The sequence below is a fragment of the Papilio polytes genome, unplaced genomic scaffold, assembly GCF_000836215.1.
Source record: "Papilio polytes unplaced genomic scaffold, Ppol_1.0 DF824058.1, whole genome shotgun sequence".
Classification (NCBI taxonomy): Eukaryota; Metazoa; Arthropoda; class Insecta; order Lepidoptera; family Papilionidae; genus Papilio; species Papilio polytes.
Window position 1 is genome coordinate 1,081,944 of NW_013525146.1, and position 15,724 is coordinate 1,097,667.

At 35.3% G+C, this 15,724-nt stretch overlaps 1 protein-coding gene across 1 annotated transcript in view; it reads left to right on the top strand.

Annotated features, from left to right (window-relative positions):
• Positions 1-12,578, top strand: part of LOC106100306 (knirps-related protein-like) — a 56,497-nt gene extending 43,919 nt beyond the window's left edge. The window contains exon 3 of the mRNA XM_013279130.1: positions 10,836-12,578. Within this exon, the coding sequence (XP_013134584.1) occupies positions 10,836-11,864 (1,029 nt within the window). The 3' untranslated portion in view covers positions 11,865-12,578. The remainder of the gene's footprint in view (positions 1-10,835) is intronic.
• Positions 12,579-15,724: the final 3,146 nt, after the last annotated feature.

A 15,724-nucleotide genomic window follows, 5' to 3' on the forward strand; every position in this document is an offset into this window, starting at 1 on the left:
CAGTATAATTAGCGATTGAAATTAATGAAATAGGAAATAAAATGTAAAATCTAACGGCGGCCAATTCAACGACTTTCCAATAATCGTATCAAGGACTACGGCTTGGTTCACACTGACGGTTTATTTCGTTTAAAATTTCAAATATTGTTAGGCTCAGTTAAAGGTAATTCTTAGCTTTATTAAACGCAACAAAATTAACTTAATAAAATATACCAAGTCTATTGTATATCAAACCATAGATATCGGGTGCTAGAGTAAGGGCAACTGACCCCCCTCCTACGGGAATCCATAAACACTTTCAATAAGACTATATTTTTGGTAGCTCTCCCTAGATCTAGTCTAGATCATTAGATGACGATGCCTATGTCCTTAACCAATTTGCTTATTAACGAGACTTGTAATAGTAATTTAAATCTATCACGATCAAATTAAACCTATCAAAAAGGCATTAGGAAAAAATCTACTATTTAAATGACAGAGTTTTAAGATCGATCTCATGAATATTGAAACCAGCGGTAGTGTGCAAAAGGGCGAAAATGACTTACATAAATTGAAAACCAAAGCAATTAACAATTGTTTGTACATCCAGAACTGTAGCGAATCGCTGTAATTGCTTACTAGATCTCGTCAAATAGGTATTAACTAACATTTCCATTGATAACAACGAAAATACGTACCTGAAAACGTTTTAAAAATACAATAAAATGGATATACAAAGCGTTTTAACATATATCAAAATAAAAAAGTATTAAGTATTATTTTAAACCTGGTTTTTTTAATTATCTCGCGTGCAAATGAGATTCTAACCTAGTACATAAACAATTTTATGACTAAACCGAAATTCATCTGAATTTCAAATTAACATTTGTCACGTAAACATCGTTAATAAAGAGGTTAGTAACTAATCTTGCATATAATTTAATAATACTAGCTGTCACCCGCGACTTCTGTGCCATAGTCTATGTGTTCTTCCAGACTGTCCCACTTCTAAAGCTAGCGAGATACGCTTAGTTGTACTGGAGATACGTAATCCATTCATCCAAGATTTTGGATTTATAATATCAATGAAATTTAAAAGAACATTGACATTTTGTATTGATAGACAGATAAACAATAAAGCTATTCAGTAATGGCTGCAAATGTTAAGACACCGAATTTTAGTGTGAAAGAGAGAAAATACTGTGCTGACCTTAAGAGTGAAAAGGACAGGAAGGAGAATGTTTAAGATAATAATATAAATGTATAATTAACATTGTAAATAAATATCTAATCAAAGCCACCGATGTGAAACTAGGGCTAACGAATATCCTTTTAACCAGATCGATAATTATAGACGATAATTGCGTTTAATTCCGACTTAGACTTGATTCATCCTCAGTACCATTAATAAAAACGAAATCACAACTACCGCAATAACAACCTTAAGAAGACAGCAATTAGGTCGAAAATGGAGAAATTAGATTCACTATATGTCCGGGAGATTCACGTCAATAATTCGATCGGCACGCAACATGTTCCGGTACATATTTTTTTCTTGAACTACATCGATTATAATTATTTATTGATACGATTTCTCGGTTAATTATATCTGTATTTACTCTACAATTACTCGCTACAACTAGGAAAGGAAGAAACTACCAACTGGAATCTAAGTTTCCTTTATAAGTATTTTTAATTAATCCATACTGAAATTACGTTACTAAACAGTCCAGTAAATAATCTACTAAACTTTTCAATTGAAATAACTAAAAAAACGATTAATTTCCGTAATCGATTATCTCGATTAGCATACAAATACCGAATAAGGTCGATTCGAAATGAATCGTATTGTTTTAAATTAGCTTTGGATTGCGTTAACGCAATTTGCATCAAGTGGAACAGAACTGGCACAATAGGTTGCACAAGAGGGAGGGAATTGTCGCAGGATGTGGCCCTGGTCGGTTACGTTGTAACGTAATATCTGACATCGAAATATCTCCTATACTAATTATATGACAATATTTTTGCATATGACAGTATCGCTATGTCTGTGCTATGTAAGACCATTTTGAGGTTACGTTTTAAAACAGGTATAGTACTGTCACATGCAAAAGTATTATCATATAATTCATTTAGGGGATGTTTCGATATCAGATTTAACATTTCATCGTAGCCGACCATGGCCGCATCAAAACTCGAGCAAATTTTCGTACGATTTCCACTGGGGATTTTATTATTAATTACACACCTTAAATTTCCAGAATAGGGTAGACATATTCGTAAAAAACTACGCTGTATGTGTAGTCACAGATTACTATTTAAGTTTATAACGGCAGTATATTCAGAAGGCGTTCGCTCACGTATCCTTGACTTTGTGCCAATTGTGATCCCATCAGTCTGTCGTGGCCCTTTTAAATGGTGTCATTACTCACGGCTTGGCACGCTCCGGTCTATTCGCGGTGCAATAACAACTTACCGCGTAGACAATACTCGATTCTAGATTGTGTACCGTTCCTAAATAGGTTATGAGTCAACGGTTAAAGTAACCTTCAATAAAGATCTTCATTTGTTAAAACATGTGACGTTCGATACAACATTTACATTAATAAGTCTAGATTTTACCCGCATTTTTGTAAGTCAGCAAACCCTAGCAAAGTTGGGAGTAAAAACAACAATTACTAGACATAATTTGTACTAGAGCCAAGGCTATCAACAACGTCTAATCATAACAATGCTATCTGATACGATCAGGCAAAGGTACACGAAAGTTCGGTCATGGTGTTTGAATCGGAAACGAGTCATTGAGAAACGGATGCGCGCAGGCTCCGGAAAATGACCGCCGGCGAAACAACGAAAGATTTCAAAAAACAAATCGCGATTTAACCGAAATTGACCAACAGGGAACGATGACATAACCTTGTAGTGTTATACTGTTTAGGCCTGGGTTCATTTCAAGTAGGGAGAAATTTTCTAGCGATCAACTAAATCCTTATTTTGTCTACTAACTTAACGATACCATAACATTGTTACATATGTTATTTTCATAAAATTGTGATTATCGTTGAACTCTATTGTACTAAGCCAAAGAATTTATATTCATTGATATACTAATTTCAGAAACAAACATAAGGTTACATAATATTTAACTGGTAGGCTGATGGCGAGCCAGAGATCAGTAGCTAGCGGCTAATAGTGGGCAGTGATTGATGGGTCGGCAAAAACGTGTGAACGCGACTGCTCCAATAACGCGTACTGCGTTGCACTGTACCGTACTGTACCGTACTATGTACTACCTAGTACAGTGCTGTACAATACTGTACTGTACCGCACTGTACTAAGTTTAATGTGTTCACATCATTAGATGGACGTCGAGGTGAAATATGATTGATATCGTTTGTTTCTTTGTAAAAAGTAATGGTAGAAAGCAATAGCAACTAACCGTATGTAAATATAAGATAGATTTACATACATAGTTTCTCTATAGAATATAGAAAACACTACATATTAGGTTTCGTCAATAAGTATACTAATAATCACCTAGTCTAATCTGCAGATATAGAAATGATAAACGCTAAAATTTAGATGGATGGATGTTGGAAGGTATCTCAAAAACGGCTTGACGAATCTCGATGAAATTTGGCACAGATGTAAATCTGCGCGGACTAACCTAATATTTGGTAACTAGTCTATCTCCCAACAGCATGTCACCAGCTTACCTTCGACTTACGACGGCAGTCACACGCCACAGATTATATTGCTATTGAGAGCACATTCAAATTGCGATAAAGCACGCGAACGGAAAACGATCTATGGAAACTTTTGGACTCGAAATAGGGATGCGCACTGCAGTGTTCTAGATATCGATAATTATTTTTTCATCAAATCATTTCTTACTAAAAATTACAAAATATGTTAATATATCTTTAGTGTTAAATCTTGTATTTAAAAACAACTAATTAGAAAAGCTATAGAAATAGGTCAAAAGAAAACAAATAACATAATGTTTTTTAAAATTCATAACTTATTTAAATTTTATTGTAACTGTAAAATATGTCATATTATTACAATATTAAAACAATCGTTTTAACAACATATAATTTTACAACAATTAGGTTCCACATCTCAATAGAGTCACGTCACTAAACTTTCGTAACTGGCCAGCAATAAATCATCTCAACTAATTTGTTTTTAAAAGTTTAAAGCGGGAACAGCCCGCGCGTAATCGTTTATTGTTATGGGACAAAGACAGTGGCGCCACCATTGTGACTTGTCAACCGCAGTAGCTAAAAAAAATTACCATTAGCGGCCCTTTTACTGAATTAATTGGATTGTTTTGTAAACTGCAACTCGTTTCGATTTCAACAGAATAATGAGCGCGTTTTAAAACTCCGTAATTTGAAACTCCACTTGCTATGCTATTTTTTTTACAATCTCGTCAGAAGTAAATCTAGTTTTAATTAAGGATTGAGGTAAACTGTAATAAATTGGCGAAATTAAAAAATACATGCAGTCATATGACTCGTACATACTTGAAACTGTAGGAAATATTAATGTCACTTTTTACCTTAAAATGTCAACACGGGTGATTTCCTTGCCAATAAAAATGTTTAATACGGTTTAATCGATAAAAAACACAGAAAACAAAACAGGAAAATGTATAAACGTATTCAAATTATCTTTCCACGTAAAAAACGTCATTTGTTTTGAGTTTTATAAAAATGGTGACGTTAGACCTGGGACTACCCAAGCCAGACAACAGAAAAGGACGTCTAAGAAAGCAAAACAGTCACACATACGCCTTTAATTCCCCCCATTAAAACATTCCAGAAAGAGGGGGTAATATAGAACCATTTGTAGGGCTTTAAGCGGTACTGGTGTTTTTACATTTTAATTTATTTGTTTGAAATAACATTTAACTAAAACGAATTTGCAATGGAATGTTTTGATGCAATTTCTATCAGTAAAACAAAGAGCCTTCAAACAAGAGAAATACTAAATGAACTAGATCAAAATAATTCGCTTGATTTGCCGCTACGGCCGTCATATTGAAATATCTATTCGCAATATTCGCGAACTGAATCGATTCGTCGCGATTGTGAGGGACAATCGATTCACTCATTCGATTTTATTTACCACCATAATCGATGTCATGCGAATTTGTCAGCTCGGGCCTTATTCAATATTTTGAAGTAGAGACTATAATCGCTTAAACTGATCCTGATTGTTAATTGTCTTTGTTTTACTGAGGTTTCGAAACTTGTCAATGGATGCAATTGTTGGCAAACCGATAGATTTATTGGAGCATGGCAATAATTGTCATTCGCGACATTATTTATTGTTTCGGAACATCGTACGACCCCTTAATTCGTGTTTTATTTTATTTTCAAAAGATAACTTTTAAATACTTTTATCGGAAATTCATAATAGTTGTCTGTCTTGAAATTATAGAATATCCGTAAACAAATTTACTATACTACGCCTTGTGATGTTTATGTAATTTTTATTAAAACTTTTAGTACCGTAAAAAGGGCGGTAAAACAATGTAGTTCAATTCAACAGCCGGACACAGATTTGATATCAGAAGCGAGTGCGGCATCGAGTTATATTAAACAAATAATCGATTGTATTCGAATGTCAGCCACAATCAAAACATCGGCCGCTCGGGTCACCGCTTCCGAACGCAAACTCGCCACGACGCGCGGCAATACCATCAAAAAACATAACCTCAAACAATATCACATCTTAAAAACATCAGACATAGCAACCAACTTTCAGCTAACGTTATTTCTTTATTGTGAAATTAAATTTGTCGAAGTTTAAGAGGTCAGAAAGTTTGTAATGCTATCTTCAATGTTCTCACGCTTGTTTCGTGTTTAACCGTGATTATGTTGGTCTGGCCATCCGTCTACACACGAAACACCGATAATTTGTCACTCGGCTCTTAAAATTTGCGCAATGATCAAAAAGTGAAGTGTAAGACTAGATACTATTTATTATCTAGACTTTTGCATACATTTAAAATAGGTGCCTTTTTTTATTTCCTCAAAGATTTATTAACGGAACACAATTAGCTATATACTAATCATCGGAACTCTATGTTATGTTCTATGTTCTTGAAGCAATCGCTTCTTAGTTTTTATTTAATTTACGTGTATCGTATCTATACAATAAGTAATCACTTAGCCGTACTATATCCAACTTGATACAAAATGTTTACGACACATAAGTAAAGTACCAGTGTTACTTAGTAAACGAGTTCTTAGCTATTAGGCGCATCTTACAAGATCTCTGCGGTAGGTAACCTCTAAAGAAAACACTATAAAACGCGTGGTATAAGTTTTTATACCTTACTTTATGAGGTCTTAATGGTGCCAGCAAATTTGCTCTCTGTCCGTCTTTATGGGCCATACATTGTTGGTTCTATTAGGTATTTGCTGCGATAAAAGCTGACCTCATCATGCCATACTTGCTATTCAAAGGATACTAACTTATAAATGGATACGCGATAGAATAAATTCAGTTCAAATCGAACCATAAAAAACGTTAAAAATCCCAGCCGAATACGGCTACGGAAAAAAGACTACATAATAATGTAGTCTTTTTTTTGTCTTTTTATTTAATATTTTTATAAAACAAAGTTACTATCAACTTTATCTTAAACGTATCTTAAAAGATTATAAAATCACGTGATTGTTTTCATATTAACACTAACTGTTGCCCGCAACTTCGTCCAAGCAATATTAAAATAAAAAGTAACCTAAAATATGCCCGTCTATGTCAGCTATCTTTCAATGAAAGTCCGCTTGAAATCGGCCCAGTCGTTTCGGAGATTACTCGGAAAAAACGCGGCTTGCGTACAGACAGACAGACAATTTTTTTTTTAAATGCAATTTTAGCAGCAACGCAAATACAAAATCTTCCCGAAAGCCAGAATATCTTTTGATAATACAAACTACAAACACTCCAATTGTATTATCTGTCTAGATATAGATGATTCTAAAACAAGGAGCTACTTATTTCTATAATTTCACTTATTCTCTAACTGTACTTAGACATAACATATATTCAATTCAAGTGGTAACGGCGTGCCCGCGAATCCCCTCGCTGAATAATCAAATAATGAATTAAGCTCTACCGAGGATGGCTTCTTAGAAAATGGCCAACGTAAACTCGGAATGGCGCTATTTCCGAATACATTAATACTATAGTGACAAATAGTAAAGTTGAACGTTATATATTGAATGTGGACACTTCAAAACCTTTATAACTTTTAATAAATTATTAAATATTATTATTAATAATATAAATATTCAGTTCTTGTCTTCGTGGAGTACAGTAAACCGAGAATTTCGCGACGTTATAAACAGTGAATGTAAAAAATAAATGAATTTCGACGTTTTAAAGTAATTGACGTAACTTCGAGTGATATTTCAAAGATTGGTTATAAAAAAATTTTTTATTAATGACTACAAAATGTAACAAAAATAATTTTAAACTATTCGATATGTTGACAATTTAGTAAATCTTAGTTATCTTTATTCCATTAAGAGCAATGTCGATAATAAATTAATAATAAGGTCTGATACATAAAAGTATAATGCGTTCGCGTAATAAAAGTAAGGCTTTATTCCGCCATTAAATACAATGCTGCCTTTAGACCTTGACTCTAGACGTTCCTCGTCGTTAGCATCACATATAGCTCTCAATAATAAATCTGAATAGAATGCTTTTAAAATGTTATTACTGGTACTATACAAGGAATTTGTTAAGCAACAACTCTCTCGAATTATGTTTGTTATATTTTAAAATCTATCTAAAAATGATAAAACAGACATCTTAGCTTAAAAGAGAATTAGAAATTCAGTTTTTTTTAAATTATACGAGATGGTGTCAATATTTTTCTAAGCAACTTTACTGTAACTGGAAAATTATTACTAAAGTAATGTTTATAATATTCTCTTATCCATATATGCTCAACGTCCGTCACTTGTACATGAATGTAAAACATAACAGAAACATATAGAAAAACTATTTCTTATAAGGTGGTAACTTCTGTAGACATTACACGCGTATATGGAATAAGAAATTATAAAACTGCCATTATATGTTCTTGTACATATTTTTTAAAAAGTAGCGATTTCTCAACCTCTCCGTACCGTATCTCAGTTAAGCTTATTATTTAAAAATAAAATGTACCAAGCATATTAAAACAACAGAATCATCTGTATATTTATTATGTATGCCATCTACAAACGCTTTGACACAGACCAGCGCCACCTACCGTTGGAGGCGAGTTATTTGTGTCTAAGATTCTTGCGAACATTTTCACAAATCTACAATCAGACATACGCATTAATTATTTCGTTTACATTTCATACAAGTAATACGCAATAATACTAGGATAATTGTTAGTTAGTTTTTTGCTAGTAAGTCTAGTTAAAACTTTTGAATAAGTATTTTAAATTATTGATTTAATATCATTGCTACCTTTTGAGAGTGTTATTGCGTTTAAATTGGACTTCAAATGTCATGATATAATAATGAAGTATTGATTCTGCGTGTTCATCTAGTGAACATCAATTTGTAAGGAAATATACTTGAAATGTTTGTAGATTTTAGATGTTTTTAATCCACTCCAAGGTGAGCTCTTTACAATAAATATTTTGTTCATCAAATGCATCACAAAAGTATTGAAGTTAAAAATATTAAAGGTTAGAATGTATATACGAGTAATTTAATGAGATATGATTATCATAGTATACCAAAACACATTTACCCGAAAATATAAAAAATATAAAAGTAAACACGCGTATCAAAACACGAAATCCTTCTAACAAGAGCGTCTTATTAGACTGTATTAACTAGAGAATATCCCAATAATTCAGTATTAAAACATAAAAGGAATTAAATCCGCGAATCCGTTCTAGTGGCAAGTTATCCATAAACATTAAGTAAACGCGTTGGGAACAAGTTGCCCCAAGCCGTCTTCAGGCCGCTGTCGCCTAGACATATAGTCCGGTCGGCGGGTCACAGGTGGCGCTAGGGTCGCAGTAACTCTCGCTCTGTCGCCCGGCGCGCCCCGCGCACTAAATTTATCCACATTCGCATTACTGCGTACACGGTTACTTGGGTACATCTAAACATTTATTATTGCAATACTGAATCTACAAACACTGACAAACATTACTATAAATTGTTAACAATGTTCATTCTTAGAATTCAACCAAATTAAATCTTAAAGATTTGAGGTTAATCCACAATGTTATATTTTAACCGTTGTACAAAACAAAATAAATCTCGGTACTAAATTAATATATTTTTGAAGTGTTATTTCATATTATTTGATAATTGACACCGTCTCTAGGAATGGTATAATCCGTTTAACCTTTAAACGATTCCTTTCAAAAACATAACAAAATTAGAGCCTCGATAAAGTGTTAGTCTTTTGTATTACATTGCAAAATTAATGTTCAGTATATAATTTAATTTTATACATTCAATACAAGGTCTTTTATATTAATATTTGTTCTGTAATCTATTATTAAATTTTAATCTTACACTTATATTAGTTTCAAAGGAATACTTCAAACCTGGTGTATGACCATATGTTAAGTCTAAATTCGACTTTACAGCACTGTATTTAAAGTTCATTGTTACAGCTGCATTAATTACATGAACTTTTGAATTTTAATTACTAAACAATTCATTGTATTTGGTATACCGTAAATGACTATGATTAAGTTGATTGCGGGTACATAATTCAATGAGATTTGCACAGAAATACTACTTAATTGTTACTTAATTTTTTTTTGACGATACTTGATAAACTAAAGTAGTAGACAGTTGACTGCTTTATTACATTAACTATTTAGTAATCATTTTTTTTTAAGTTACTTTAATTAATATCGTGTGAAGTGTGATGTTATTGAACAATCAGTCTTAGAATGGAAAGCTAAAAAAACACTGATTAACTGATTAACTCACCAAAATTGTATATAGTTTGCTTCCTTTTCGGAAAAACGAACATTGTGTTATGCACAGTCGTTCGTCAGTGGAAACCTTATAATTGTCCTAACTCAAAACAGTACGGTGTCCAGTAGTCCGCAACCGGCGCTATCCACCATAATCTCGATCGACCAACGACGTTCGGGCGTCACTAAAATTCACCGCACGCGCGCAACGCGTTTAAAGATGGCATTGTTTCAGTTTAAATTCCTCATCTATGACGCGATCGTTGCAAACGTATGTCGTTTATCATTCACCCCGTGATCCTCGCTCGTTTTGGCAATCGTACGTGTTGTAGTAACCGAGGCGGGTACAGACACATTAGTTAATGCGCTATAAAGAACCGTTATTAGTTTTATGTTGTACAACTATAGGCAATCGTCTTGGAAAGTAATACGTGCCTCAAAGACCAGGGCAACTAGAAATGTACACCTCCTTGCAGTAGACCGACTCGGAAATTACGATATCAACTAAATCTTCAGTCAATCTCACACTGAAAGTCGATAAGTTCAAATTCCTGATATGCAAAGTATGACGGCCGACTTTACGGTAAACTTCCTTTTAAGTAAAACAACAATGGCGTTACATAATGAAGCGAAATCCCAAGGTCGAGACAAATCGAAACCGTACATAAAGGCGGCGAACAGACCGGAACACAGCCTGTGGCCTATTTCCAACGGAAATGACGTCGGCAAACCGTGAACACGACAATTTTAAGGCATCGTTTTCACTTTCAAACCAACATGCTGGAGCGGTGGCCAACAGGCCGTGCAAACCGAGCTTAACCTATCACTTATAGTATAATTAATGTTAGAAACGAGTTATTAAAATGTTTATTTCTTTCTTTCCAGTCATTCTTCGGACGATCGTACAACAACCTCAACTCTATAACCGAGTGCAAGAACAACGGCGAATGCGTCATCAACAAGAAGAACCGGACGGCGTGCAAAGCGTGCCGGCTGCGCAAGTGCCTCATGGTCGGCATGTCCAAGTCCGGCTCCCGCTACGGCCGCCGCTCCAACTGGTTCAAGATACACTGCCTGCTGCAGGAACAGCAGCAAGCGGCGCAGTCGAGATCACCGCCTCGAGTGCCGCCTTCGCCACATCATCTCGCGCCACCTTTTCCACCGCATCTCTTCCCGGGACTAGCGAGACCGAGGACGAAAGAGGAGCTCGCGTTACTCGGCCTCGACGACTACAAGGCACCCTGCTCCGGCTCGCCGGACTCTCACCGCAGCGGCTCCTCGCCCAAACTTGACGAGAAGTCGCGACTCACACAGTCCCGGCCACCTGACAGACCGCTAACTCCCCCGAGAGACGCATACGTCCCGCTTCCCTTAGCCAATATTACCTTGCCCCACTTCCCCCATTCGCCGTTCTTACCTCCTCCGCCTTTCAGTCCATTCGCCGCGAACCATCCCCTTCTCTTCCCTCCCGGCTTCCACCCGATATACTCACGACATTTGCTCGACCACGCGGCGCTACGTCAGGCAGCCGAAAATAACAACGACGTTAGAATCGATGACCACAACGCCGACTCCTCAAAGCGTTTCTTCTTAGACGAGATATTAAAACAGCAGCGGTCGACTCAGCCCACGGTACAAGAGGATGTTATATCGGAAGCGGAATTTGTTCCTACACCACCAGCGGAAAGGAGAACATCGGAGTCTCCTCTCCAGGAGAACCCGATGGATCTTTCTGTGAAGTCTGACGGCAGGTCCAGCTCGCGGCGGAGATCTGACGACAGTGAGATAATAACAGCGGACAATGAAGACGTGGAGTCTGCGAGCGCGGGCGGCTCCAGCGAGGAGGAGGACATCGCCTACACTCAGATCAAAAGAATCAAACTGCACCCTCTAGATCTGACCACCAAAGTGTAACGTCTACCGTTACTGTAAACTGTATATATTGTTAAGAAAGGCCAGTAAATCGGATTGTGATAAAAATAAGTATAAAAATAATTTTGGGCGTTTGTTTGTTATCGATTGATTAAAGAGTCTATCCCAAATACGTAAGTTAAGTAGCGTTAGTGTTGACGATAGTTAGCCCCGGTTAAAGGTTCGTGTACAAATCTATTGTAAATATTAAATTATTCGATAATCTAAGCGTTAGGTTAATTATTGGTTTACAGCGGAGACAGCCGGGTGTCGTTACGATCGTTTGCTTCTCGAATTGATAAAGAATTATTTTTGTATAATTTCGTATATAATTTATTTGATTTAGTAGAAATTTTTCATTGTTTTGAAGTTTGTGGATTTTGAAATGTGTTTATGTTCGGGTGCATTCTGAATCTGGTATTTTAATATAAGCTAAAACTGCACCTGACTTTTATATAAAACTCTTTATTTCAATGTATTTGTATACGATGTATATTATGTATTTAATACATTCCTACGGATTTGCTCAAAATGTGAACATTATCATGGTTCTTATGTACTCAATGTAGTGAAATTTAGTCTCTAAACACATACTCAGATATAATACTTTACCAGTGGTACGTTTGTATATAATTAGTTATAAGTAGCGTGTTTTTTTTTAATTGTGTTTACAAAATGTTTTGTAAAGAAATGCATTCCACGGAGACGTACAAAATAAAATAATCATGCACTCGATTTACTTAGTTTCATTTTAATTAATTATACCCTAATATAATAAAGACATAAAATTAAAAAGAACATCAATAGAATTATAAAAAATGAATAAAGTAATTTGAAATCTAAGCCTAGGATTCATTATTAATCTTAGTGTAGCTTCCAGTTTACTACAAGAAAGGGTAACTAAAAGCTAGCCTTATCATAATACAATATATGAATCTATAAATAAAGAATACTTATCAGACCTATGTTCATATAATTCTAAGATCACTTAACGTCCTTGAGGGGCCCGAATTCTATCCTAAGTTAATTCGACTGACTACCTCCACTACACAAATAAGAATCGTTCCACAGCCGCGTTATGTAACGGTCTGTCCTTGGCGGTATTTCCAAAACAATACGACGTAGGGTCCTTCGACAAGCAAGCCTACAAATTAGTCAAAGGCCGACAACGCATCTGTAGTTCCTGTGGTATTGCGGATGTCCATGGACGTCGTTTACCACTACGGTGTCCTCACAGCTCATTTGCCTTCTTATCATATATAAAAAAAAAACTAAAAATAGAATACAAATTAAAAGGCACCTTTCTTAATCAGTTATCCATTTATGTTAGAAGAGGTTACTGTAGAACAAGCATAAGAAATATATGACATAGACAAGAATTCTTCTTATAGTAACAGGATTTACTTTTAATAATCTTCAGATAACATTAAGACCGCTTGCACAACTTTGACAAAACAATCGCACAACTGTCTAGTCTGTAGTCTCGCTTAGATAACTATGAGCTTACACTACTCTATTTTTAATTATGCAACTAAACAGTTGAATTGGCTGCGAAACAATCGACAATCGGACAAATCATGCGATAGTTTAGTCAAAGGCGTGCACCCGCTCTTATTGATACTGGTTTTCTTTTTTGTTTGATCACAAAATTATGAAACAATAGAACGGAGTACTCTACTCGTGTGACCTTTGCCCTCATTATCTTTAACTCCGGATGTCATCATTATTTATATCAGAAGCATCAGACTGGGCGTTCCCTCGCACGCCTTACCCTACTCAATATTCCTCCTATATGCAAATAGTAAATAATCAATTCCAATACGCAACGTAATGAGCAAACGTATTGTACAGTCAACTGCACAAATATATACACAATTGCTTTTGTTCCTGACTTCGACGTAATAATTAAAAAAAAATAATAATAAGTAGCGTATATTCCAGAACAGTTCTACATCTATGCCGAATTTCATCGAAATCCTTTAAATGGACATACGTAATGACATTCATCCATCCTTTAGTAAGTAGACCTCCATAAACAGCACACATTTGATTAAAAAAATATGCACGTTTTCGTCAACATATTTCTAACCAAGAATACATGTTATTAACAATGGCACATATTTACCGAAAATCTACACAATTCTTTAGGCGACCAAATATTTATGTAGCCGACTGTACATTGGATGTACAGAATCTTACAATTAAGTGATTTACTAAGACATATCCAATGTCATTAGAATGCCGATAAGCTTAGAACTAATGCGTGATTTCTAAAGCCGCCTTTTTTGTAATTCAAGATTCGCTATTGGCTGTTAACTTTCATGGAATTAATTTAGAATTAAGGTTTTTGTTTAAAGTGATATGTACATTAATGTTAACTAAAGGTTTACATAAGGTTTTCATTAATATATCGATGTACAAGAAATAAATTATTAACTTTTTATCTCAAGTATATTTTAATGGTAATTGGTTAGCAACTTCGTTGCTAGGCGACCTGCCGAAACTACATAAATCTACCATAATGGGTGCAATCGAAAGAAAGAAATCCAGAGGGCGCCACTCCATCCGTTGGCAAAAATATCGCTGGGAAACGCACAGAGTAGAGAAACACCCTACAAGAGATAATCAAGAATTTATGAAGTAACAACCTTTAGGTATAAGGGAATGATCCAGAAAGAGATTAACCTCCTGTTTTCATCAAATAAGTGACATAAAAAGTACAAACAGTCATTTAATCCTACCAACAAAAATGTAATTTCAAAGCTATCTAACACACTTGTCTAAAAATAACTTCGTCCACAAAACAGTATAACAACTCGAAACATTTCTAGTGCAATTGTAAAATAGATCCTTAACCGACGATGACACTTCGCTTCGAGACGTACTTAAAATGGAAATTATAGATTTTCACAAGAACGTGTTGGATACAAGAGACGTGGAGTTGCGTTTAGTAGACACTAGGTGTCGCCTGCGACTTCATCCATTAAACGTAGAATGAAATATTTTTCACAGTATTCTGTATTAAAAACGTAAACGCTATTCCAGACTGTTTACAATTTTATCTATATCCTACTAGATCTACTTAATTACGAACATACATACAAACACATTTATATTATTAGTAAGATTGCGTTTAGTAGTTACCAAGGCAGGCGGTGCAGTCGCATGTGAGCGGCGAGCCTTGACCCAAGCGACACGAGCATCTTCATACATCGATATAAATATACTAGATGTGGCAAAAATGCTTCCTGATGTGACGACCATGGCAACTGAAAATGCATGCAAATCTTTGAGGACGGAATACGTTCTTCTAGAAGGACCCTAGGCATAACTTTTTAGAAAGACCACTGAATATATTCATTCAACAACGCTGTTGTGCTATATAGTAAGTTTCGCAAAACCCTAGACGTTACGGAATGCCAACCATTAAGGCGGTAAGCGTGGCACTCTGTACTCTGTCAATAACGTAATTCATATATACGAGCGAGATTTGATATTAATTCTCAAGCCACATCTAGATACTTTAGTTCTATGTCAGCTAACGCAAGTGGAAACGACTTGTGTAACAGTAGTAAAGTCAGCTTACAATAACTGCCATGTTATAGGTCATTTTGTATAGTTGAATACGTAATTAGAAGAACCCACGAGCGGCAGACCTAGTGCAGGCCCCGAGCGCTGCCATAATACCCTCTTGCATTAGACCTCCTAAATTATGTTGTGCGTTCGAATATTGAAAAACGATCTACGTGTACTATTACGATCTGCGCGAACAGAGCTGAATTTATAGCACATCGAATATCTTCACTTAAGTTTTAGAAAAAAAAGAACTGAAAGCTTCACATTATTCGTGCAAAGATGTACCA